Genomic DNA, 26,048 nt, shown 5'->3' with positions numbered 1-26,048 from the left:
AAGTACAACTTTGGTGATCAATGATAATAAATGTTATATATTGAATTTTCAATTTTAAAAGCTTGAAGTTGAAACTTTAAGATTGAATTTGATGAATCATGATTCACGAGACTCAATATGTTGCAGTTGTAATATGTATGTTACTAACTTGTGGACATGGTTGATGAAGATTATAACTTCTAGATGATTGATGTGATATGGTTCAATGATCAATCTATGTTTTTTTTATGTTTTTTATATCTAATTCATCATTCTACATGTTTTTGTTGACATATATGTATCAAAAATTAAAAATATATATATATTTTTTAAAAATCACTCTAGGATTTGCTCCCAAACCGGGAGCTTCTGAAAATGTCGCTCCCGCTCCCGTTTTCACTCTCGCTCCCGCTCCCAAGTAACATTGCTTTGGGTACACTTCAATGGTTGACAGGTGTTACTTTTGGAAATCCTCCATTGACAATTTAGGAGGTAGTTATGTCTAAAGAACGAGGGCTTAGGCCAAGGCAACCGTGGGTCCTTGCCCTGTGTGCCCATCTAGCAAACTTGTCAGGACCTTAGCAACCTTGCTAGTTGGATCAGTAACAAGTCCATACAAATAATCAACAAGGAAAGCCCAAAAGGTGCACTATACAATACAGTGATAAATGTCATACTAAGGCTTTAGAAAACCCCAAGGTCATCCACCGTCTAAGCATGGTCCTCATTGAGCTAAACATTCCTCCTCCAAGAAGGTGTGCTCTCCAATAAACTATTAGCCCAACGCTACCTATTCCATGGTGGTTCACTATCCAAGTATCCTCATGCATGGTACTTCTCTTCTAATTGTTTACCACATATCCCTTGTGCCCAACACCCTTCTAAATGTGTGCCAAGGTAGTTATTGAGTTCCGACACTCCCCCTCAACATATGTGTCCAAGTCCACAGCAAAACTCCATGAAATATGCTCCTCAACCAAAGTATCCTTAAGTGTCCAACCTCCACAGAATATGTCACATGGTCCCATGCGTTTAGAGCTAAGTGCCCCTCCTACAAATGCCTAGTGCTCCTCTTCTTGGGTATGTATCTCTCCTAATCAAGCAACCAACTCCTCCATTATGTGTACCCTGTTGACCACTGGCATGGCACCTGATGATTATATGAAGACTCCATGCCCAAGGATAATCCAAAGGACACTTGTACCATCAGATATCATCAATCAACAAAGTTTGTAAACTCTACTTCTATTTTTTATCATCTTTCTTGTACCCAGATTTCACACCCTGCAAGGAATTGTAATAAGTGATACTAGTAATGATGAGTTTTGAGTCTATAACAGGCCTAGGATGTTGGAACTCGATCAGCAAACGAGTACACCTTGGAATGTTTTTTTTTTAATCTGGTTAATTATCCCTTATTTTTTAGAGACAGATAATTTTCTAGGTTTCTTCACTCATTTTTTACCCCAAAGTCGGGGTGATAGTTTGAAGGTTGAGCCCCTAACACATCTTAGTATCTAGAGTCTATGTATATTACCAAACTAAATCACACAAATAAATTTGTGGAATTTGGCTGGGTCTAAGTAGGATTTTTGAATAATTAAAAATTTCCCACAAAACGAGATTTTTTAATTAATTTCTATGATATGATGTAAATAAGTGGTCTTCGGAAAAGTCTAGGGCTTACTCAAAATTCATCCTCAGAGGCTCAACATTATTTTAAGACCCACTTTGAGGGTCAAAAAATGACTTATAGTCCCTCAAGAGTTGAGTTTTCTAATGTCAGTGACAAAAATGAGGAAAAAATTCAAAAAAATGAATAATTGGAAAAATTTAGAAATTTTTCCAAAGTCAAAATAAGTCAAATTTTGATGTGGAAATTAAGTGGAGAAGCAAATGGTGATGTGGCAGCCATGGGGGCCACCACATAAGCACAATTCTAGTCAAAGAGGGCCCACGTTGAAACTTGAAACACAACGTATGGCTAAATTTTAATGTTTTGATTTAAGGTGGTGATTTATTTAATATATTCCAAGGCCCAAAAAGGGAGATGAGAAATCTCAAAAGATTAAGGTGGTTCCAAAATTAAAGGGGGACAAGAAAAGTGACATGGCAAAACTTGTCCCCACTTTCTCATGCATATGTCCTCTAAGTAAAAGAAAAATATAACATACAACAGATTTTTGGGCCACACATTTAGTATGAAATTGATTGGGGGACAACATTGCCATGTGGCATACCTTGTCACCCACATTCTCCTACATGTGATCCACTACCAGCCAATGGAACATCACTTGTCCCCTACAGAAATTTACGTGGATTTTGTTGGCATCATCTCCACGTTCATCACAGAACTCCACACAAGCAAGGAAAAACAAGTTACGCAAGTCCAGATTTGTGAGGATTTGATTTGGAGATATGCCTCCACCAGCATACACCTACTTTCCACTTGTACAATGTCAGCGCACACAAGGATCTACGCACAGCAATTAAGGCTACATGCTGGCAGCTACACACAGAGATACGCACAGCGGATCAGCTAATTATGCAGTCAACGCAGCAATTTGTTGGCTTGCATTGCAAGGTGTCACAACACGGTTCTTGATTGGAGATTCGTTGGGAATTGGCTCCCCCATCCACCTACCATCAATCACACATGGAAGTTGCAGAAAAGGTAATACGCTAGCCAACAGAGGGATCATCTCATAAATTCGTTGGACACATCTAGAGCAGTTGGGTGACACTCACTTCAGTCATCTCTACAGTTGGAGGGTTCGCTAGCCAACAGAGGGATCATCTCATAAATTCGTTGGACACATCTAGAGCAGTTGGGTGACACTCACTTCAGTCATCTCTACACTTGGAGGGTTCGATTTGCTTCTTTGGCACTTGGCATTTCTCTTTTACATTGGGATTTTCTCCCAGGTGTTGAAGAAAATGTAACTAGGTTCAGTATTTACAAATGTAATTTTGATCTTTGTAATTGTCAAGAAAAAAATATATATATTATTTCTGTAAATTATGAAAATCAGTTTCTTGCTCATTCCTTAGGTCTAGGAAAGTCAAAGAGTCAAAGACATGTGTAAAGAGCTCTTCTCGAGCATATATGTAAATGAGTCTACCTAGTAACTAGTTTAGCCTTCCAAGACCAAGCACAATCCTCCAAGATGAGCACAAAAGAAGTCTGCAAGCAAAGTGAGGCAAAAGACAGTCATGTCGGCCTAAAAGAATTAAATTAACTCATGTCGGCTCAATTTTAATAGACACATCTACTCATACTATCATGTCAGCTTAATAGGTGGACGAACTACTATAAATACCCTACTGAAATTTTCGTATAAGCACAGTTCAGGATCTCAGATGTCTCTGAAGTTTTGGATGGAGTGCAAGGGTACAATATTTCGGATGAGCACAGGAGTATTGTATTTCGGATGGGTACAGACCAGCATCTTTGTGTATTTCGGATGGGTACTCTAGAAGGAGAAAACACAGTCATGGTCTCGATATATTTGAAGATCCCTCAGTGATGTACTCTCGGCATACCTCTGTCTCAGTATACATGTCTCGGATCACTGTCTCAGATTAATTATGATCCAACAGTGATATACTCTCGGCATAACTAGACACAATGGAAACCATGGAATCAAGGTCAAGGTCACGATGAAGATCCAGATGAAGACAAGGTGATGATCTCAGTGAGAGTGCAGGTTATGATCTTGGTGAAGGTATATCTATAGTGAGACAGCCATGATCTCGGAGGATCTAGGTGCAGCTCTCCTTCGTATATATGCATATGAAGAACTCGTTCAAGAAGACGTTGGTGAAGGTGCAGCAATGGTGTTGCAGCAGTAATGAAGATCTCAGTGGTGCAGTAGTGATGGCCTCAGTGGTGCAGCAATGATGATGATCTCAGGAGTGACAAAGAAGAGGATTAGTGTCTTGGTCTTGGAGTGGCTAAATAAGTCAAGGGTCATGGTCTTAGTCTTGGTGTTCGTCAATTAGAATCTCTGTAAGAAGAATTATGTGTGGGTTTTCCTCTCTAAGAGGGAGAGGTTTTGGCCCTGGCAAAATGCCAACTTCTTGTGTTCTTGTCTCGTTGTTTTGGTAGCAGTTTGATGAAGTAAACACACACACTCATAATAAGAAGAAGATCAAGATAAGATAAATAGTAAAAGCATTTCACAAATTGTTATCAAGTATAGAAGAATCTATCTAATGCTAATTGCCCTAGATTCTTCAACATGGTATCAGAGGTAAGGTGCTAAAGTCAAATGAAGGGCAGCAAAAGAGACATACAAGGATTTGTCTTCAAGACATCAAAGCAGGTTGAAAGGATTAAAGGAGCAAGTATACAACAAGCAGGTCTACAACAGTCATGGAGTATCAACTTCAGTAATTACAGTCATGCACTCAACTCATGCTCAGTTTGATGGAGTATATCAGTGATCCTCACTTCTTGATCACTGAACTTTCTCCATGCCATAAAAGATAGTCTCAGGTATATATATATATATATCTTGCAGAAGTAATCCGAGGAATACCTCTCACAATCCATGTCTCAATATAGTTATTACATCAAGGGAGTTTTGGTAATGAGACGGTCTCTCTATACAGTGCTACCCACAGTTTAGTTATGTTATTCAGTGACAAGTTTGGGCTCTCTATACATTGCATCTCTACACAACTCTATGCACATAGACATCACTGTCTCAGTGCAATACCACATCAATATACTTGTCACAGTCTCAAGCTCTGTCTATGAATATGATCTCAATAGCATGATGCTCGAATCAGAACATAGTAGCACTAGCATGTCAACAATATGTTGAAGTCAAAAATACCTTAAAGATGAATTGGGAAGGTCATGAAGCTGTTTCGGTGATGTCAAGTCCACTAATGTCATGGTGCTAGAAGGTCTCCAAGGAATTCTTGATGAAAGGATACTAATGATGGGCAGCTCAAGCAAAAGAAGCATCAAGGTGAAGATCTCCTCTTCACACAAGAAGTAAGTATCTTTCAATTTTATAATCAGATTTGGTTAAATGATTTCATGATTGCAAGGGGATTTATAAATCGATTAGATAATCGAAATTCCTTGCATAGAATAAGGAGGATTGTCATAATCCTCATAGAAAATGGAAATCATTGATATCTATGAAAAGGTCTATGAAGGTCAAGCATTGTTTGAATCCATCAAGAGATTCATAGGATTCATATGATATCACTTAAAAGTCCTCTCATACCTAAATAGCAGAAGAGGAGACATAAAGAGATATATGAAATGCTAGATATACTCTCGGAAATTAAAGTAAAGAAGGTCACTTAGACCTACACAATAGTAAAGGTATCAAAGAATGAAGGAATAACTTCATGAAGATCTAGGAAAGATGATAAGAAGGAAGTCATCATTAATGAGCAAGGTAACAAATATCAATGAACAAAGAAGGTTACCTCACCCGACAATTTGTGGTCTCTATGCTAGATAGAGAAAGACAAGTTGCAATCTATAGTATTAAAGGATGAAAGAATTCAACCATGTGCAGAAAAGATAGGCAAGGTTGACAAAAATAAGTATAGTTAAGATTCAATGCTATAGAAAGATTTTGGAAGTTCATATCACTGAAAGATGGAGGAAGCTAAAGGAAAGGGCCAAGGAAAGAGGGAGTATCAAATCTCTCCTATGAGTAAGATAGTATCTCTCACAAAAGGATCCTATCATAAGCTCCTATATCTTGTGTTCTAAGATATGACAATGATAATAAGATACATCATGGCATTATGAAAGCATTAGAAGCAAGAACTCGTGACATCACCATGAGAATCATGAAGGACAAAAAGGATAAAATCCACGGCAGTCAAACATGAAGGATATAGCTCTTGGGAATCTCATTGAACATTAAAGGAAAGAAAGATGTCATCCAGGACAAGGCTCATCATACATCAAGAAACATCTGCCAAATGGGGATATGCAAGATCCTAAAGGTTCTCTGATGGAATCCTCATCGGAGGGTTCACTAATCTAGAGAGGAAGCAAGTGTTTCATCAGGAACTCCAACTTATGGAATTCATGGGATAATGGTGTGATGACATGAAGCAGATCAAGGGATTGAAGATCTCTTCAATCAAGGAAGTTGTTGGAAGAAGCCTAGATGACCTAAAGGTAAAATGAGGTATGTATGCTTGTATTTAATATTATAATGTCATGTCATATGGTTGCAGGTAACAATGGATCATTACTTCTATCTTGAGAAGCATGATCAAGAGAAAAAGGATCTTCTCCTCTAAAAGAATGCAGGAAGGCATAAATCACACTAGATGAAATCAACATAATATGTCCTCATATGAAGTATGAGGTAGTTGACTAAGAAAGTCTGATTAAAAGCTCCAGGAAATGGAATGTGTGAAGAAGGAAGAGATCGTGAGATATGCAACCATGATGAAGGCAAGATTTGACTAGGAAATCTCCTAGAAAGATATAAAGACTCTGATGAAAAGCTAAAAAAAAATGATGAAGACCCTTGACAATGGATATCTTTGGGAGATATGTCAATTAGTGTGCAAGATGTTGATACGTACAAGAAGATGTCACGATAAAGAGTCATCTCATAAGGTATGATTTAATTTAATATGATGTTTTGATTTCTTGAATAATATATGGATGAGTTCATGTAGGGCTACTAGAACAAGACTTGTAAGTACAAGTACAACCAACATTCATCTAATGGATGGAAACTCCTGAAAGAAGCATCGAGAGAAAAGAAGTAGCCATATGAAGAAAGTTCTAGATGTATACCAAGAAGGCCACTTTCCATGAAGAAAGGAATGACATGATGAAATAAGAAGGAAAGTGATCGATGGTTGTTGCCCTACAAGGAAGAAGCTTAACTAAATTTCATGACATCAAGGACAAAAGTTGATCAAGCAGCTGAAAAACCCACGAAGAAGAAGTTGATGATGTATAAAATAGTCCCTAGCTATGAGGGAGCTCTGACAGGTCCCTGATCAAGAAGGAGTTTGAATTAGATCACCCCTAATTACAAAGGAGTGACAATTGTGTCTTTTCCATTTCAATGTGTCATGCACTAGACCAGGACTAACAACCGTAAGTCTAGATAAAGGCCATGAATGGAAATGTAGACACAACAGTCTTGTCTTCAATTGGGAAGAAAGAATGGGAGGATTGGGTAATCATCTGGCATCCGATACTCTTTGAGGATGTGTAGGGCATCCAAGATAAGAGTAGGCAAGAGGATCGATATTCTTTGAGGGTTCGGAACCCAAAATAAGAATAGTCCTAGAAGGTCATACTCAGTGAACACCCGGGTGGGTATGTACCTTGAGAGACAATGATGAAGGTGTCTATAAATCATTGGTCTTGCCAGCATTGTAGCTCATGGTCTCATGGAGAGATGGAGATGTTAGTCAATGCTTTGCACTATGACAATGTTGATTGATAATATGCTATACAGATGGGATTACCAACCTGATTCTTCTTATGAGAAATTCTTCAGATTGAGAATGATCAAGTACCATTATAAATACCCCCTAGTTAAGAGGGAGTGTTGAAGAAAATGTAACTAGGTTCGGTATTTACAAATGTAATTTTGATCTTTGTAATTGTCAAGAAAAAGAAAATATTATTTTTGTAAATTATGAGAATGAGTTTCTTGCTCATTCCTTAGGTCTAGGAAAGTCAAAGAGTCAAATACATGTGTAAAGAGCTCTTCTCGAGCATATATGTAAATGATTCTACCTAGTAATTAGTTTAGCCTTCCAAGACCAAGCACAATCCTCCAAGATGAGCACAAAAGAAGTCTGCAAGCAAAGTGAGGCAAAATACAATCATGTCGGCCTAAAAGAATTAAATTAACTCATGTCGGCTCAATTTTAATAGACACATCTGCTCATACTATCATGTCGGCTTAATAGCTGGACGAACTACTATAAATACCCTACTGAAATTTTTGTACAAGCACAATTCAGGATCTCAGATGTCTCTGAAGTTACCGATTGAGTGCAGGGGGTACAGTATTTCGGACGAGCACAGGAGTATTGTATTTTGGATGGGTATAGACCAACATCTTTGTGTATTTTGGATGGGTACTCCAGAAGGAGAAAACACAGTCATGGTCTCGATATATTTGAAGATCCCTCAGTGATGTACTCTTGACATACCTCTGTCTCAGTATACATGTCTCAAATCACTGTCTCAGATTAATTATGATCCAACAGTAATATACTCTCAACATAACTAGACACAATGGCAACCATGGAATCAAGGTCAAGGTCACAATGAAGATCCAGATGAAGACAAGGTGATGATCTCAGTGAGAGTGTAGGTTATGATCTTGGTGAAGGTATATCTATAGTGAGACAACCATGATCTCGGAGGATCTAGGTGCAGCGCTCCTTCGTATATATACATATGGAGAACTCATTCAAGAAGACCCTGGTGAAGGCGCTGCATTGGTGTTGCAGCAGTAATGAAGATCTCGATGGTGCAATAATGATGGCCTCAGTGGTGCAGCAATGATGATGATCTCAGTAGTGACGAAGAAGAGGATTAGCGTATTGGTCTTGGAGTGGCTAAATAAGTCAAGGGTCATGATCTTGGTGTTCTTCAATTAGAATCTCTATAAGAAGAATTATGTGCAGGTTTTCCTCTCCAAGAGGAAGAGGTTTTGGCCCTGGCAGAACGTCGACTTCTTGTGTTCTTGTCTCGTTGTTTTGGTAGCAGTTTGATGAAGTAAACACACACACTCATAACAAGAAGAAGATCAAGATAAGATAAATAGTAAAAGCATTTCACAAATTGTTATCAAGTATAGAAGAATCTATCTAATGCTAACTGCCCTAGATTCTTCAACATCGGGTTCTTATAAATGTAACCCAACTCTCATTGCTGAGCATGGTTTTTGAAGCTTATGCTTATTGTTACTATACCGAAATTGTTATTGAGCTAAATAAAGTGAATGTCTTTGGGGTTACTAACTTCTCTTGTGGTGCATTCTTTGGTTGATGAGGTATACCTGTTTCATTTGATGTTGTTATTCATTTGATTTTACATTGCTATCTAGTTGGTTTTTTGTGCATTTGCCTGAGGACACTATTGTCCAGGGATGGGAGATTTGCAGCTATCTCAAATCTCCTTTGGGCTTGGTATAATTTGTGCTCTTGTTATAGCTTGTTATTTTCAGTTGAATGACAAGCTCAACTTGGCCTCTATATGCCAAGTCTCTTTTGCACTACCAATTGGTTTGCAGGCATTTGTGTGTCCAAAGGATAGGCTGTCAAGTCTATTGGAGTGTGAGGACTTCTTCAGTTGGAATAGTCACCTCCAAGGATATCAAAGATCCCACACATAGTTCAAGCCAACAATCTCATAATACATCAAGAGATTTATTTAAAAAGGGCTTGCATGAGCCCTTTGCTTCTTTTTCATCTCTAAAAAATCATATATTTTCTTCTCTCATTTGTGCACATATTGATTTTATCACTTGAGGCTAAATTGTTGGATTTTAATCTTAACTCTCACTCACTAAATCAATTCTTTCAAGCTAATCTTAGTGAGGGAATTTGTAATATAAAATGTATTTTACACTTGCATTGGATTTTTAACTCTTTCCTTCTCATGCATGTGATTTCCTCTCATATATTTCAACACCATTTCTTTTTCATGCTAACTATTTTGCTTGTTTTCCTATAGGTGTTTTTGGAGGAAATTGAAATTTGAAGAAAGGGATTTGAAGCATAAGCTAAGGAACCCTTTTCCATTTGGAACCTCAAGCCCAGATACCTCCTTCTGATCATTTCTCCTCTTCTCCTAAAGCCTCATTCTTTTGAGGAATTGTAACTATTATTCACCTCAGGGGTTTAGGTCTTTACTTTGTAACATCTCACAAGTAAATCTTTAAAATCTTACACTTGTAACTTGGGAAAGAGTAAGTTTAAAGTGCATATTGTAAGCTCTTCCCAAGTCCCTTATTTCTATAAGATGACCTTATTTTCTAATAAAATAAAAATTTTGTTTTGAGGGACCTTGGAATTTTTCCCATGAAATCCCCCTTCCTCATTTGAGGGAATTCTTGTGGGTAGACTAATTTTTCTTCTAGTTTTTCTTAGCTTTCTAGCACTTAACTTCATTTTGTGCATGTTTAAAATTAACACATTTCACTCCACATGCATTTTTTCCTAATCTTGTATTTAAATTCTCACATGCATAAGCTTCAAACTTGTAAACTTGAGCAAATCTTATCTCATGTGTAAACACTTCATACTTTGGCAAGTTTTAATTGTTTCATAATTTCTTTAAGTACATGCTTCACTACTTGGTCAATTTATGCTATATATCATAGAAACTATTGGAGCACTATCATTTTTTTGAAACAATTGTAGCTTAAAGCAATCTATTCCATTTTACTTACCTATTTTCCATTTAATGGTGCAAACACATATGAGCTCATTTACATTCTAGTCTCTCAAGTTTTGCAACTATCTTATTTCTCTTTGAAGCATTTGCATGTAGCATTATTTTAATTGGGGAATTAACACAATTTGCACTTCATCTAGGCATTTTAGTATAGGAAGGCCCTAAACCTCACTAATATTTTACCTCAAACATAAGTTGGTTGAAGTAAACATCTTAGGGACCCTTTATTCCTCTATGGATTCCTCACTATGAGACCCAAATCTTTGGGCGCAAGTGAGGTCTAAGAATTGAAGAGTTCAATTGCAACCTTGTTGTAGAGGTAGTTAATAAAATTAACCAAGAGCACTTCCCATCACATTCACTTTACTTGTCTCTTGATGTTTTGAGTTGTTATATTGCAAAATTTATTTTCAATAAACATTTCAAAGCAAGTATTGTGATTCTTCAAATTGGTAATAAGTGCTCCCATTTCATGCTAGAGTCTAATTCCATATTGACATCTTGATTTAGCATTTAGCATCTCCTATTTTACTTTCTTTTTTTCAAAGTAAATTTTCTAATTGTTGAGTTTTGGCAAGATATGTTTTGATTCATTAATTGATTTTATATCTTACAAATATCTTGTGCTAACAACTTTAATTTGCATTTCAAGGTTACTTTGTTTTCATTACTAGAAACATTCCATCTTTACTTTGAGCAAATGTATCTTTTATTTTGTTGAGCAAATTCTTTATAAGGCACTAGTTTTATGGTTTTATCATGTTAATGATTTTTATTGCTCATAATTCTTAAAAGTAATCTACTTTCACTTTAACATCTCTCCTAGAACCTCACATTTCTTTTAACTTAGTTTTCCATATTAGGGACCACCCCACATAACTAACCTAGGAGATAGCTTAAACGGAGAGAGAAGGGAATTAGTGTGACAGGCCCTTCTCTTAGTTCACTGCCACCAACCACACCTTGTGCGGTTGAAGGCTTTTCTCACTGACTTGTAGGGAGATGTAGGCGGGAAGGTCAACACACCCAATGGGTTAGCCATTATACTAATAAGGATAACAACCTTTTAGGTAAGTGTGCCATGTAGCAGTCTAACCAAGGTCAAGTATTCACCCAAACTAAGCCATCAATATCCCATCAAGCATCTCAAAGGGACTAGGAGACCTAGTGCTCTCCTATCTAGGTGAAAACATTTTGGAGTAACGCCAAAAGCTAACTTGGCTTACCATTTCTAATGCAAGTTTGGGTGAGAATAGAACTAACTTTGAGTAACCCCTTTGATTTTATTTCCTTCCTTGCGGCATATGTAAAAGTACATGAAACTTCAAGGCTAGTAAATTAATTTAACTTGCTAGAGGAAACATATCAAGAAAGTGCAACATATTGACTTTATTGAGTGACAAGCATCAATTACACTTGTAGAATAGTGAATCCATTTTTGACAAAAAACTTTTGATGTAGATTGAGTTATTATCCACTAAATTCAATCAATTGATTCGCACCTCATGACTCAATGGTATGACGTAGGTTGCAAATCTCTCCCTTTCTAGCTTAAACATGCCTTCTCCTATGATCATCATTATTTTCCTAGCCTTAAAGCTTCCTATCAATGCCTCCTCCAGCACAAGAAACACCTCTTCATCTCACGAAGGAGATGTGAATTGCGTGCTTCTCTTCTCCATACCCGTAACAATTTTTGGTGCACCATCTTTTCCCACCACTCTCCCCTCCCATTAGATCTCAATCCAGATTCCATGTTCTTGTCCCTCTACTCTATATGATGTTCTTGGATAGGCCCAATTCAAGTCATCTCTCCTCCCTTTCTTGCTATTTATTCTCATATCGAGATATCTAAGTTGCTTGGAATATGAGTATTAGCAAAGCAGTAGATAATGATTCCAAGCAAAGTTCTTTAAGCATGGTCTTCATGCCCTAGATTGCTACTTGGTCAACCTGTTTAATCATTTGCTTATATAGGTTTTCCACAAGTTTGGTCATAGCACACTATTCACCTAATCCATAAATCAGGTTCTAGTATAAATCAAAACAACTACAGAATGATCATGGTAGTCCACACCTCCAAACTCTATCCTATGATGCTTCACTTGAAGCTCTCTAAAGAGTTTGAGAGGAGACTCTTTAGAGATAGAGAAAAAGAAGGGTTCTATTTGACACATTAGAACATTGACCACATCCTATACTCTCGGCCATCATTGAGGAGGCACAACATCACTCTTTGAAAATCTATTGTTGCTGTATAGACCTTTGCAAAGCTTTTGATTCTATCCCCTATTAAGGGCCTTGTTCTAGAGACTCAAAAGCATCGATATTTTCAAGATGCTCTTGACCACCATTATGCATCTTTAGGATTCAATTCTTGGTCGTCTTTGCATTGCTCATGGGATGTTTGACTTTATAAGGAGTAACAATGGGTCAAATAGGGGTGCCCTTCATCCCCCACCCTTTCTAGTGTCTACATAAATGAGATTAAATCCTTTCTGCATGATCATATCCAAGACAACAATGTGTGCTGCCTCCATCAACTTTTGATTTCTATCATGTTCTTCATTGAAAATGTGGTACTCTTGGCCTCATCTTTGAGAGGGCTACAAAGACAGTTAGATGCTTTGGCACTTTTTTGTGATCTACAAAAGTTGATGGTCAACTTGGGTAAAACCAAGGTGATGATCTTCAATGGGTCGAAGAAGTTTTCTATTAGACCATCGTTTCCTTTTTAGATGAGAGGAGATTTAGATCACCAACACTTATACTTATTTGGGAGTACAATACTCAAGGCCTTGCTTCAATATTTGACATGCTCTTCAACCTCATGTAAACGAAGGTTATGGATCATTAACTTCTCTTGAGAGACAATGTTTCTAACACTATTTTCAAGACATTCCATCCAAAATATCTCTCATGGGTTTTCCTTATCCGACCCATAGTTCTTTATGTTTCAAAGGTTTGGGGCCTTGTTTACTAGAAATTGAATGGGCTTCAGTCGAGCAAAGGTAGATCCTTCTCCTTCGACTCCTCATCAAATGCAAGCAGACAGTCCCCCAACACATCATCCTTACAGAATTTGGTGCATGACCGTCACAACTTGAGACTAATTTTCTCCCAGTGTCACTTTTGCATCACATTCAGAGTTTCACCGACTTAGCAACGAGCCAAGACCAATACCTACAACTAGCATATCACTCATCTAAGTCCATTTCCTTATCTAGTCCCCATGGTCGCACTAGGTGTTGGTTTGTAGGGGTCTTATGCCTTTTGGATCCCGTTGGTATTTTAGTAGATTAATTTCCTCCATTCAGATAATCCATGGATGCACCTATCCACCTTCTATGTACTAAGCAAGAGTTGAACAGAATCATCAGAGATGACATTTACATATGGTAGGTCACTCAGACAAAACCCCCAGGGTGGGTTACAATCAGTGTTCCACAGGGGCGCGTCCCCCAGGGTGGGGTGCGCGCACCCCTCGTACCCCACGCACCCGGGACGGGGAGACTCTTGGGGGTGCGTTTCCCCACGTCCCCCTTTTGGGGAGACTCGGGGAGACGCAAGGGGGTGCGTTTCCCCAATGTGGGAGACTCGACTCCCCGAATGGGGTTCTTCTGGGCGTCCCCCCAAAAATGGGGTTCTTCTGGGCGTCCCCCCGAAAATGGGGTTCTTCTGGGCGTCCCCCCTTCATTTTTTTCTAATTACCCTTTATAAACCAAAATAAAAAATAAAAAAAATGAAAATTTATTTATTAAAAAAACATAAAAAATAAAAATAAACTAAATTAACAATTACAAATAAAACATTACATGAACAAGTTAGGGTTAACTCCACTTTTCAAGTTTTCATTCTGCCGCCATTCATTATGCTCTTACCTCAACGCATTTTTTTCTTCCATCTGCTCCCACGAGAGCTTCAGCGCATCCTCACTCTTCTCCACGCAGCGGCTTGCTGTTAGCACTTAGCAGTCGTTGCCCAACAGGTGTTGGCAAAACAAAATTAGCTAAGGCTCTTGCATCCTATTTATTTAATACTGATGAAGCTCTAGTGAGTATTGACATGAGTGAATACATGGAGAAGCATGCAGTTTCAAGGCTAATTGGAGCACCACCAGGGTATGTGGGTTATGAAGAAGGGGGACAGTTGACTGAGTCTATACGTAGAAGGCCTTATGCAATTATTCTGTTTGATGAAATTGAGAAGGCACATACAGATGCCTTCAATATTCTACTTCAGATTTTAGATGACGGAAGGGTCACTGATTCTCAGGGTCGAACTGTAAGCTTCACCAACACTGTCATTATTATGACTTCAAACATTGGTTCTCAGTACATTCTAAGTAGGCTTGATGACGAACCTGGCTCAAAAGAGGAACTGTATGAGAGAATGAAGAACAGGGTTATGGAAGTGGCTCAAACGACATTCCGCCCTGAGTTCATGAATCGCATTGATGAGTATATTGTTTTCCAACCTCTAGACCGTGAACAAATTAAGAGCATTGTAAGATTACAGGTATGTGGTTCATCTATCGTCATTCTTTTAGTGAAAACCAAAGCGAAATAGCAGAGGTTGGTCAGATATATTAGAAGTTAATCTATTTATAACTTTTTGATTTAATCATATAGAAACAACTGTTTGGAATATATGTTAGTTTCAGTTATTATTTTGGTTTTCAATGTAAATTATAGAATGATGATTGATGAATGATAATTGATATGGATCAATGTACATTGTATTTGAATATTTGAATTTCATATTGAATTTTATTATTGAATTTTATTATTGAATCTTATGGTATTGAATCTTGATGAATTAGCATTATTGAACAATGAATATGAACATGAAAATTTCAAAATTATATACATATATATAAATTTATAATATATATAATTAAAAATTATATTATATATACCTCGACGTCTCCCCGTCTCCCCTAAATTTCCCTAAAATTTCAGGGTTCTCCCACACGTCCCCTTTGTGCGTCTCCCCGCACCCGCGTCTCCCCGTCCCGGAGACTTGGTGGAACATTGGTTACAATCTAAGATGGTCTTCTATATTCAGCGATTCGTAGAAGTAAAGGATGGACTCATCATCTAATCCCGATACACATATCATCCTTGGGCACATTCTCTTCAGATCCCCCCTAGGCCAATTCTGAGTGGGCTCACATAGAATTCAAGTTGAGATAAACCACTAAGTTGTACAGGCAGAGAGGATTTATGAACTTTGCCATCATCCTAGCTTGGAAAGAGAGGAGCACTTCATATTCCACCACCCCATTTATTATGAGATTCGTGGGAGATTTCCTTGCTTGTTTGGGGGGATCCAGACCCTATCCAATTTCTTTTGGTACGCAGACCAAAGATGTCTAGCCCTTTAAATGCAAGAGGCCCTCAGACCTCATGCACACATTCTCTAGCCTCAAACTAGACCAAATCCCACTTAGCAGATTACTTCCTTCTTTACGATGCTCCCATCAGCTAGGGGCACCAAACAAAACTTTGATAGCAGCATTGCCTCTGACTCCAAATCAATGTGGACCCAAGCGACCATTTCCCCTCCCCGTAGTCCTCAATAAATTTGCTAGACCAGATCCCTTACCAATAAGTATATGAGATCACCTACACATCAAAGGAGGGTTACTTCTTCTAAACAACAATGTAGTAGGTGGCCTAGATCTTCCCCCAACTCTTCCTCGACACACCATTCTATCTCGATTTTTCTTCATTCGTCTTTCAATCCTAGGAGAGATAGGGTCTATTGGACAATGATCTAGTCCTTGGATCCCTTCCCTCTACACATCTCCCTCTCATTGCAGCTGCCCACATTCAGAGTCGAGGATTTTCAATGTTTTAGCACTGACCTCATGCTTTACTTTGATTAGTGTTCCTTATATAGGACACATTTTGGTACTCCTGCTTTGTATTGACATCATTGTACTCAGCAGTCTGATTGGCCTACTTATGTGGTCACTTGTTGGACATTAGTATAATTATCTTATCTTATCTAGTGCATTTATCTCTCATTACAAATTACAATGCAACCCTTCGGCTTAATAAAGCTCTAACAGGTAAGCTTTACTATAAATATACTCTGATTTCTAAATCTTTAAAAGGATGGATCTTCAACTGTCTAAAGCTTAGCTGAAAAGAAACTCATAGATATAGTTCTAATGGAATGTATATTGTTGATTATTCCCTAGGCTGAAAAACAATTCCTCATAACACCAAGGCTTACTTCTGTTAATCAGTAATATAAAAAAAAAGGTAAAAAACAATGTAAAAAAATGCTATAACTTAGAATTACCAAGTGCAAATTCAAATTCAAATACAAATACGATACAATGCAGAAAAAACATGTACGGAAAACATCAAATATGGACAAAATTAGGAGTATACATCTCACTAACACTAAAGCTCCGCAAAAATTCAGATTCAGTTTTAATCATTTTGGTCAACAATTTGTTGACAATACCAAACCCAAACTGAACTGGATTTTTGTTGAATTTCCATACTAAAAGCTCTGATTCAGCCAAACTTAGTAAACATGCAATAACTTCCCTTACATTTGCCTGACACAGTTATACCACAATGATTATACCTAAGATAACAATAAGTGAATTTCTGACATCGAGATGCTAATAATATCCTCACCTGCCATGGCCTTTCCCAGTCTAAGGGCATTGGCCAAGCTCCAAACCATGCACCAATCAGAGCTCCATATGCAGGTAAGCAGAGTGCATAATCAATACCTCCTAAAAGCCTGCAAATATTCATTATTTGCTACATAAATATTCCATCAACAAGGAACTAACTCACGGAGTGCAAAATATTTTTCCTGCATTCACTTCCTTGAAATAGAGAGATTCCGTTGTATATTTCACAAAGTGAACAAGTTCCAAACATCGTACTAAAAGGATATGGATTAAAATAATTGAAAATGGTAATCTGATCATAGTATTTCCGTTCGTATTATCTCCAATATGTATAGTCAGTGTTCAAACCTTTGCACCACTTAAAGATAGATGGTTATGAAAGGGTGTTTAAATTTGTGCTCAACTTAAGTAGTGGCACAAACAATAAGGACAAACTTACACAGAAGTTTGAATACGGCAGGAAAACCAGATACAAAATTTTTACTGCTCACTAGGTCTGCAAGGCCCTAGCGGATGTTCATCTATACAATTTACCAGATCTTACCCCACCATTCTATGCATTTGAAAAGTAATCAATGCACATTCTGAATGCAACTCATATTTATATTATATTATTTGAAGTCTCCTCAAACAATCTATGTAAATGTCAAGTAGGTTTAAACTTTATATATATATATATATATATATATATAGAGAGAGAGAGAGAGAGAGAGAGAGAGAGAGAGAGAGAGAGCATTAAAACAATCATACTGACTTCATATGTGCAAAAACACGCTGCCAATCTTGCCATGATGCACCAAAAACAGTTGCTGCTGGTACAACCTGCCAGATGCTTAAATTGGTCATTGTTCAAGGGATCAACAATACAAAATCTAATTTTCAGTCTTGCGATCTTTTAATAAATTTAAAAATATTTAATGCAAAACATTTAAACACTGTACAAGAGTGGGTTATAACAATTGAAAAGAAGCTATTTCAATATTAATATAGGAAACATAATAGTTGCCATTTTTAATTTAACTGCAGGCTAAACCCTCTTAATGCCAAACAAGAAGATAATGTTGACATTAAAGATGAGATGAGATACTACAAAAAGCATAACAACGAAAAAACGACAGGATGAGAGGATGCTTAGATTTCTTTGTTAGATAGCCAAAAGCATGGATCAGATGATTGATGATGGCATGAAAAATCAAAAGATTTAATTCCATAGTGCCCATCCATGTGGAAACATGATCCGTCTACCACTTCCTCAATGTCTTACTTTCAATGCCAGGACTGGTTATTCAAAATCTCATATCTTTCTCAGTCTGATGCTCAAACATAGATTTACCCAAATAAGGGAGGTGGAAATGTCCACAATAAGAAAGAAATTGGTTGAAATCTGAGTCAAGCAATGTAATCATTAAAAACAAATGAGAACATTTATTGTTTCATACAAGGCAGGATACTAACTATTAGAATCACAAAGAATTAGTCTATGCCCAACTACTACAGTTTTTTAGGCCATTCATCAAACAAACCAAAATACAACAGCAGTGAATCTCAAGAAGTTCAAACATGCTTTAAGATAAGAAAAATTTAGTAAGTCCACAAATGACCAAAGAATGTAACCAATTAACATCAGAATGAGGAGCCGCTGATATTAATTTTTCAATACAAGATCTGATTTATGATTCTCAACAATTTATTTTATACCCAGAAATTAAATTCACCATAGCAAAGTAATTTTTTTTCTGAAAACTGATGAATAAAAAATACACTGACATTTAACTTAAATAATTTGGAGCAGAAATTTGCCCAACAAATTCTCCTTCACCTTTCTATTACTCAGGAAAATTAGGGCCTCCTTTAACATGGAAAACAACCCACAGAAAATACACAAAAAATACAGTGATGGAACCTGGCAACTCAGCCCCTCAGAAATTTGGCTTGCACCTGTGCTGGTTGTCCTTCACAATATCAGAACCCCTGTATCAACTCGGCCTCCTCTCAAGTCTAGCATCAAGCCTCTCAGCCTCAACAGTTTAGCCTGCTCCTCCACATAGCACACCCCCAGCCTGCCCACAGATGAGTCTTGGCCCTCCTCTTGAGCACTCAACCGGCAAAAGTGTGTAGCTGCTACACACTTTTCACCTCTCTTCAGTCTCGAGTCTCTCACTCGCTTGAGTAAATCGCTCTCCCAAGAATGGATGTATCTTTACCCTCCCTTAGGCTTCTTTTATAATTTCTCATTGAGCTAGATTTCAAACCCTAGATCTCCTAAGTGATGAATGGCTAGGATTAGACCCTAAGCCTTGTTGGAAAATATGGTAGCCATGGTCGGTATTTTCATCTTGGAAAAGAAATGGGAAATTTGAATTTTTAAATTTGCCTCCAAATTTATTTCAAGTCGGCCTCATGATGTTCAAGTTGGGAGGAGGCCGAAATTTTAGGAACTTGGATTTTGACATGGCACTTGATCATGATTTTGGTTACTGTTTTGGCTATTATTTTACTATTGTTATTTATGATGTATTGCTGAATCTGGAAACTCTCTCTCTCTCATAAGGAGGAACTTTTTCTGGGTTTTGCCCTTGTGGGTTTTGCCCTTGGCTGTGTGCCTAATTTCTGTGTCTTGTGTTTCATGGTTTCTTGATATCTCTACTGTGATTTTCTACTGCTCTTTGATGCTTATGAATGATTTTCTCATAATTGTATAAATAAGTAATTAGATAATGCTAATAATGTTTTGATGCTGCAAAAAACATGAAAATTACTCTAAGTTATGCCCTAGATAAAATTTCAACATGGTATCAAAGTTGGGGGGCATTCAAGAGTAGTCATGAAGGCCGAAGTTCTGTATTGTACTCCATGTGGAGGTCTAAACTGAGGTAGCCGAAGTCTGAAATAAGGCCAAAGTAATTAAAGGTCCGGTTCAGGTATTTGTGTCTCTATTCATGCAAGTCTATTTTCTTTGTATTCTTTACAAATGTGCGAACTGTTTATGAACTTGGTGAAGCTCCCATTCAAAGACCTGAGGTGTCATAAAGCATCCGAAGTCTGATGTTCATGGTCCAACTTTTTTTTGTAGCCCTAGTTCCATAATTCGACCCTTCCTTCTCTGCAAGATGATCCGAATTTCTAGTTTTGTAATACGAATCTTCAAAGAACCTATCCGAGCTCAGTTGAAAGATCTTAAGCTAATTTGGAAAGTGAAGTTATGTATTATGAAGTTCTGTGGCATTGTATGAAGCATTGTTTCTATGTTAACTGAAACTCCTGAGACTCCTCTTCCCTGTGGCATGCGGATTTTTAAGGCACTTGAAAATCCTCCTTTATATCTGACCAATCCTGTGGCAAGTTCTGATCCTGTGCTTAAACGTCTACATATATATTCTTCATGCGAACTTCTCTATAACATTTGTTGGATTGTCTCTCCTATGGAAAATCGAAATTTCTGTGGCTCTATATTCCTAATTCAAATGTGCGTGTGCAAAGGTGGAATGCCTATTGTGATCTGAAGATGTCAGATTTATCGAACTCCTATCTCAGTGAATTCGTGTGGACCTGAGACCATATGAAGCTCTTTCATTAAAAGCCTAGTCAAAATTCTATGTGATCTGATTATATCTCTGAGTTATAGATGCTGGCAGTATAACTTGTGTGCTAACGATATATGGCTGAATGACCTTAAGTGATAACAGGACTCCTAAATATTAGTACCTTGATATGGTAAGTGACGTTGTTTGACATGGCAATAACCTTGACCTTGTTTGATTTGGCAATAATTTTGTTCTGTATGGAAGTGATATATAAACAGTGACATAAGACAGAAATTCCTATGCTCATGTGAATGATACATATGACAAAATGCTCTCACAACTGTGGTATATATCAGGGAAGTAATGTATGGTAAAGTGTTCTCATGACAGTAATGATAAGTGTCTTTATGACAATAAGATATATGGCATTGACATCTTCAGTATTATGTGTGACGATGATCCTAGCACCGTGATGGGTGACAATAATCCTAGTACAGTGTGACAGTGACCTTGTTGATGAATGACATGGTAGTGACAATGTTACATGAAGACAGTAACCTTGATGGTAGTGGCATCGAAGCTCAATTCAAGTTTAAAGTCAATAAAGGAAAGCTTGGAGCTCTATGACAAGAACCCTCTGAAGCCTCAAGCACGTAAATTCAAGAACCTCATCAAATATATTTCCCATGTCACCTTGCCAAAACTAAGACCTATTAAGGAATTGATGACATATATATATGATGTTGGTTGATATGCATCTGAGCCAACCTTTCTGAGATAAAGTTTACTTTGCTAAAGATTATGATAAGGTCCTGAGAATTTGTTCTGCCTTGATGGATTTTACTGAATTATCTGCAGCATGAATATTGATGCAAGGTTGAAGTATAATTAGTAAGGATGTGATCAAGAAAACCCTAGGGGTTGTAAAATCATAGGATTGTCAGTAATGATGAAGTTGCAATTGCAGGGATGAATATTTCAGAGCTAGGGTTTGTAAACCCTAGACCAATCTTGAAAGTCTTTAGGGGTTGAAATAAAAACCTCTCCAATAAATTAATAACCGTATTTTGGGTTGGGCCTATGGAATAATTGCTTCCGCTTAAGAAATGGAGAAATGAACTTTCCAGCACACCTTGTTGTCCCAAAAGTTCAGTCTGTGTAAAATTTTACCTTGTTGACCCAAAATATCAGTTCGTTGTCCAAAAATTCAGTTTGTGTTCCAAACAACTGTTTGCTGTCCCAAACTATTGTCTACTTTCACACTGCAATTTTCAGCTTGTTGCTCTGATACCATGTTGAAGTTTGATTACTAAAAAGTTTCCAGCAAAACCAACCCGGTTTTCATTTCACCTTATCACTCCCATTCAGTTAAATGCCCTTTCCCATAAACATACATTCAAGTTTTCAACATATAGAATTCTGGAAATGAAATTTTCAGATTAAAACACATGGGACTGTCAACACATGCTGAAAATAAATATGGACATAAACAGACCAGCAACACACATAAAAATATACACAGATTTTTGGTCAACGTAGACCCAAGCAAAATCCCCTTCAATCTTCTCCAAGGAAAACCTATTAGAGAGCTCTTCAAAGTTATTTATCGTTCAAGTTCAGGAAAAATACATTTGCAGACAAACAAAACAGCAAAATACAACTTATCTCTTCAAAGCAAAACTCCTTGAAAATTGTGCCCACTATGCCTCGATTTTCATGCCCGCTTCAAGCTGAAAATATGTATTGTACAGGTACGGACTGTACTATACAATTTCATACAAGCTGTACAGATTTTTTTTCAAAAAAAACTCCAAAAGTTCTCTCGAATGGCGTGCAGCTCACAGCATTAAATGTTGTTCGTACTGTACCTTTGATGTCTTATATGCCTTGATTTCTGTGCCCAACTTTGCTCAAAAATCACTCCTTCAGCTTGCTACAACAAATTTCTCCTTTAGAACTTTTCTCCAGCTCTCAACCTCCTTTCTCCAATCTGCTCATGAAGAATGAATGCAGTCTCTCTTTTCTTTTCCCCCTTTTGTTTCCCTAAATGACTTTTGGGCAACCCTAAGATCTAATGGCTCAGATTCATTTAGATCAAGGGATGAGAATAAATGTGCATTTAATTCTAACTTTCTATTTTTTAATTCACCCATTAAATAAAATACCCACATCATACTTTATGTCTAAAGTCACTTTTCACTTTATAATTTAACATTGACTTTACCACTTATAAAGTCACTTTCACTTTATCAAGTCACACTTAGGAAAAGAATTATTTTGGACATTTTTCCCTAGGTAGAGACTAACCCATGGGAAACCACTTGTCCAAGGTACATTAAAAATCAACAAATCTTTTTTGACTCCTTGCTTCCTTGATCTTCACTCTAGTTTCTTCCTTGTTCCTTGCCTCAGATCGAACTTCTTCCTTGAGATGATCTAATTGGTGCTAAATGACGTCGAATTTGTCCATATTTATAGACTTTCCATGAGGTCGAATAGTCTCTTCTAGGCCGACTTGTAACTGCCAAGGCTGACTTATGCTTGCAGGGTTATAGGACATTCTTGACTCAAAATCATTAACTTTTACATGTTACAACTTGCCCAATAGGGTCTCATACAAATGATAATTATTCTCTGGACTCAAGAAAAATATTATTTTGACATGACAAACCCTAGAAGCATGAAGAACATGCTTTACCTAGATGACCATCAAAAATGAAACATGAAACCCATGCTTAAATATGATATTTTTCTTTATTCTCTTTCTTGTAACATAAAATATACATAATGATTTGAGTACATTGGCATTTATGAAGACCGAAACTAGTTACATTTTCCAACATGTTCTTCATGCTTCTAGGGTTCTTTGAGTCAAAAGAATATTTGTTATAAGACAAACTATTGTATCAGGGTCAATTCATATTTGGACTTTTTGAAAAGAAGTGGAAAAAGAATTTCATTTGAGTCAAAAATGTCAATTTTGACCCCACAAGCCCAAGTCGGCCCTACCTGGACAAGTCGAAACTAGATGGGATCCATTCGACCTCCTAGATGTGTATAAATAGAGGATAGTTCGACATCATTTGAAGACAAGCAATCCAGTTTGATTCTTGTGCCAAAATGAGAGAGAAATACCAGCAAAGAAATCTAGAAGGAAGAGCGAAGGTCTAAGTAAGTCAAAAGAGAGAGAGCGAAGATCTAAAAGATTGTTTTTCTGTCGTAAAACCCTCACACGTGCGAAGTTGCGGGAAATTGCAAGGGCTGAAGTTGCATACCTAATTGTAGGGGCCGAAAATCTTAAGTTTGAACACGTTTAAAGAGCTTTAACTATTGTTGACTTGAGTTGACTTGTTGGAAGAGCTTGAAAGGAGGGTTGACTTGGGTCTTGTGGGAGGTCTTGATCTTGGATTTCTCACTTTGATCTGATTTTATAAGAAGAGAAGAATTTACTAGGTTTTCCCCTTGGAGGGGTTTTGCCTTGGCTTGGAGCCTACATCTTGTGTTCATTGTCTATTTTTGTGATTTTCCTTGTTTATGGTTTTGGTGATTGTTTGATGAAAAGAACATAATAAAAATAATAAGCTATGTTGCCAGGAAACGTGGGTGCGGGGACGGGAACGGGGACGGGGACGACATTTTTGGAAACAAGGTGCGTGGGTTCATCGGGTAATATAATAATATTAAATTTTAATAATTAAATTTTATAAATTTATAATTTATAATTTATAATTAATAATATATATGAAATTTGAATTTGTATATTTTTTCCAAACCCATTCTGTAATGCATAAACGGACCTGCCTACCATTTTCATCTGATGGCAGTCTGGCACATGCCTTCAGAATAATAGTGAAGATCACCTGGTTTGGATTTATGCCAAACCAAATCATTCTGCCACAAATTGGAAATCATCCATGCAACAGTTGTGGTCAGCATATCTTGCTGTCATTGAGTTCCACGAAACCGCATACCACGCAAGCATCCTATCAAATATAGTTTTGCAGGTCAAACTTGTTCCCTAACTCTATATTTCCATATTAACATTGCAGGCATCATTGTTTGTCTGATCACACTGCTATAATGTCCATCCTTTTCCATGCTTCCAATTTCTCTTCCTATGCTTATCTTTCATTTTATTTTCCAAATCCAACAGAATTTCAGACCTTTCTCAATTGTTATGTTACCTGTTTGACCCTCAAACACAGGTCCCTAGTATTAGCTACCATAAAAAGAGTGAAGATATTAACTATTGTTTTATACAGACAAGCATAACATTTGTTGCTTGATGCAATTAACTTATTCAATTTAGAGCTGCACCATATTTTCATCCAAAAATGAAACACACGAAATCAGTACAAAGTCAATTATACAACTTGCTGGCAAGCGTCTTTTGTCAAGCCAACATATGGAATAATACATTACAGCGATAAACTATAATTCTTGTGTGCATCTCTCTATGTCCATTAATGTATGTTCTCTCTATGTCCATTAATGTCTGTCTATGTGTATGCATCGATTTGTGTGCATACATCTACATCTTATATGTATTTATGTGAGATTTGAATTTCAACACTTCTCATCATGAGCAAAAATAGAACAAGAGTGTCTCTGAAAATGCCTTTACTGCTATTTATAAGTCATTACCTGAAGCTCCAAGGAAAAAAAAGGTCTCTAACTGAAGCCCGATCCCTATTCTGCCCAGACAAGCTCTCTGCAATCATATATCCAAGGAGGTCGACAGTCCACTCACATCTTTTGTTCACTTGAATATCTTGATGTAACTTCAACCTAAAAATTTTGAAAATACCCATGCTACTTCAAACTTGTTGTATGGGCTCTTGTCCTTGAGAAATGCCCTAGGGAGATATAGCCTTTGGCATGATACATGAAAACAGTAAACAGTCCTCAAACCTCCACTCCCTTTGTAGAGACACCAACAGAATAATATAGCACTTCTAGCTAACTTATTTTACTTAAGCCTCAATATAAATCCCAAAAAAACAGAGTTGAGGAAATAATGAAGTGGATTAAATCACTCGGGACGGTTTCCTGCATGGTGACCTCATTTATGAACTTGGCACAATAGTGGCAATTACGACATATGCACTTCTTGCGCTTTTGATGAGACTTCAGTGGTCTTTACAACTTGCTGAAAAGCACAAACAAAATATAAGCTTCTTCCTCTTGTAAAACAATGCAGATTCCCACCACTCCTATTGCACATCATGTGATGATCACTACCACCTGCTCCTGTTTCTTATCATGCAGCATAAAGTGCACATCAGGTACATCCCCTGCTTCCTTCATCAACCCTGTCAGTCACTGCAATTCTGCATAGATCTCCTCTGTCTGTGGGTGTGATCTATCTCCTACAACAAATGTATGCACTTTGTTCTTAACCTCAATCCAACTATATATTATTAATTATATTTTTAATATAGTTTTTTATGAAGAA

The 26,048-nt window shown here is 37.3% G+C and overlaps 1 protein-coding gene and 1 pseudogene across 3 annotated transcripts in view; one reads left to right on the top strand and one right to left on the bottom strand.

Annotated features, from left to right (window-relative positions):
* LOC149219097 (phosphatidylinositol-glycan biosynthesis class F-like protein) overlaps positions 1-26,048 on the bottom strand; it is a 92,363-nt gene that overhangs the window by 22,874 nt on the left and 43,441 nt on the right. For all 3 annotated transcript variants that reach the window (XM_089384259.1, XM_089384260.1, XM_089384258.1), the window contains exons 6-7: positions 17,824-17,891; positions 17,068-17,176 (exon numbers count right to left, since the gene is read on the bottom strand). In XM_089384259.1, coding sequence (XP_089240385.1) covers positions 17,068-17,176; positions 17,824-17,891 — 177 coding nt within the window. The remainder of the gene's footprint in view (positions 1-17,067; positions 17,177-17,823; positions 17,892-26,048) is intronic.
* Positions 14,076-14,977, top strand: LOC149219098 (chaperone protein ClpB3, chloroplastic pseudogene; annotated as a pseudogene).

Source organism: Pinus tabuliformis, chromosome Q (assembly GCF_031772625.1).
Source record: "Pinus tabuliformis cultivar Carrire ecotype Pingquan chromosome Q, CPIR1, whole genome shotgun sequence".
NCBI lineage: Eukaryota > Viridiplantae > Streptophyta > Pinopsida > Pinales > Pinaceae > Pinus > Pinus tabuliformis.
The sequence above is the reverse complement of the archived record's forward strand: the minus strand, read 5'-3'. Positions and strand labels throughout refer to the sequence as shown.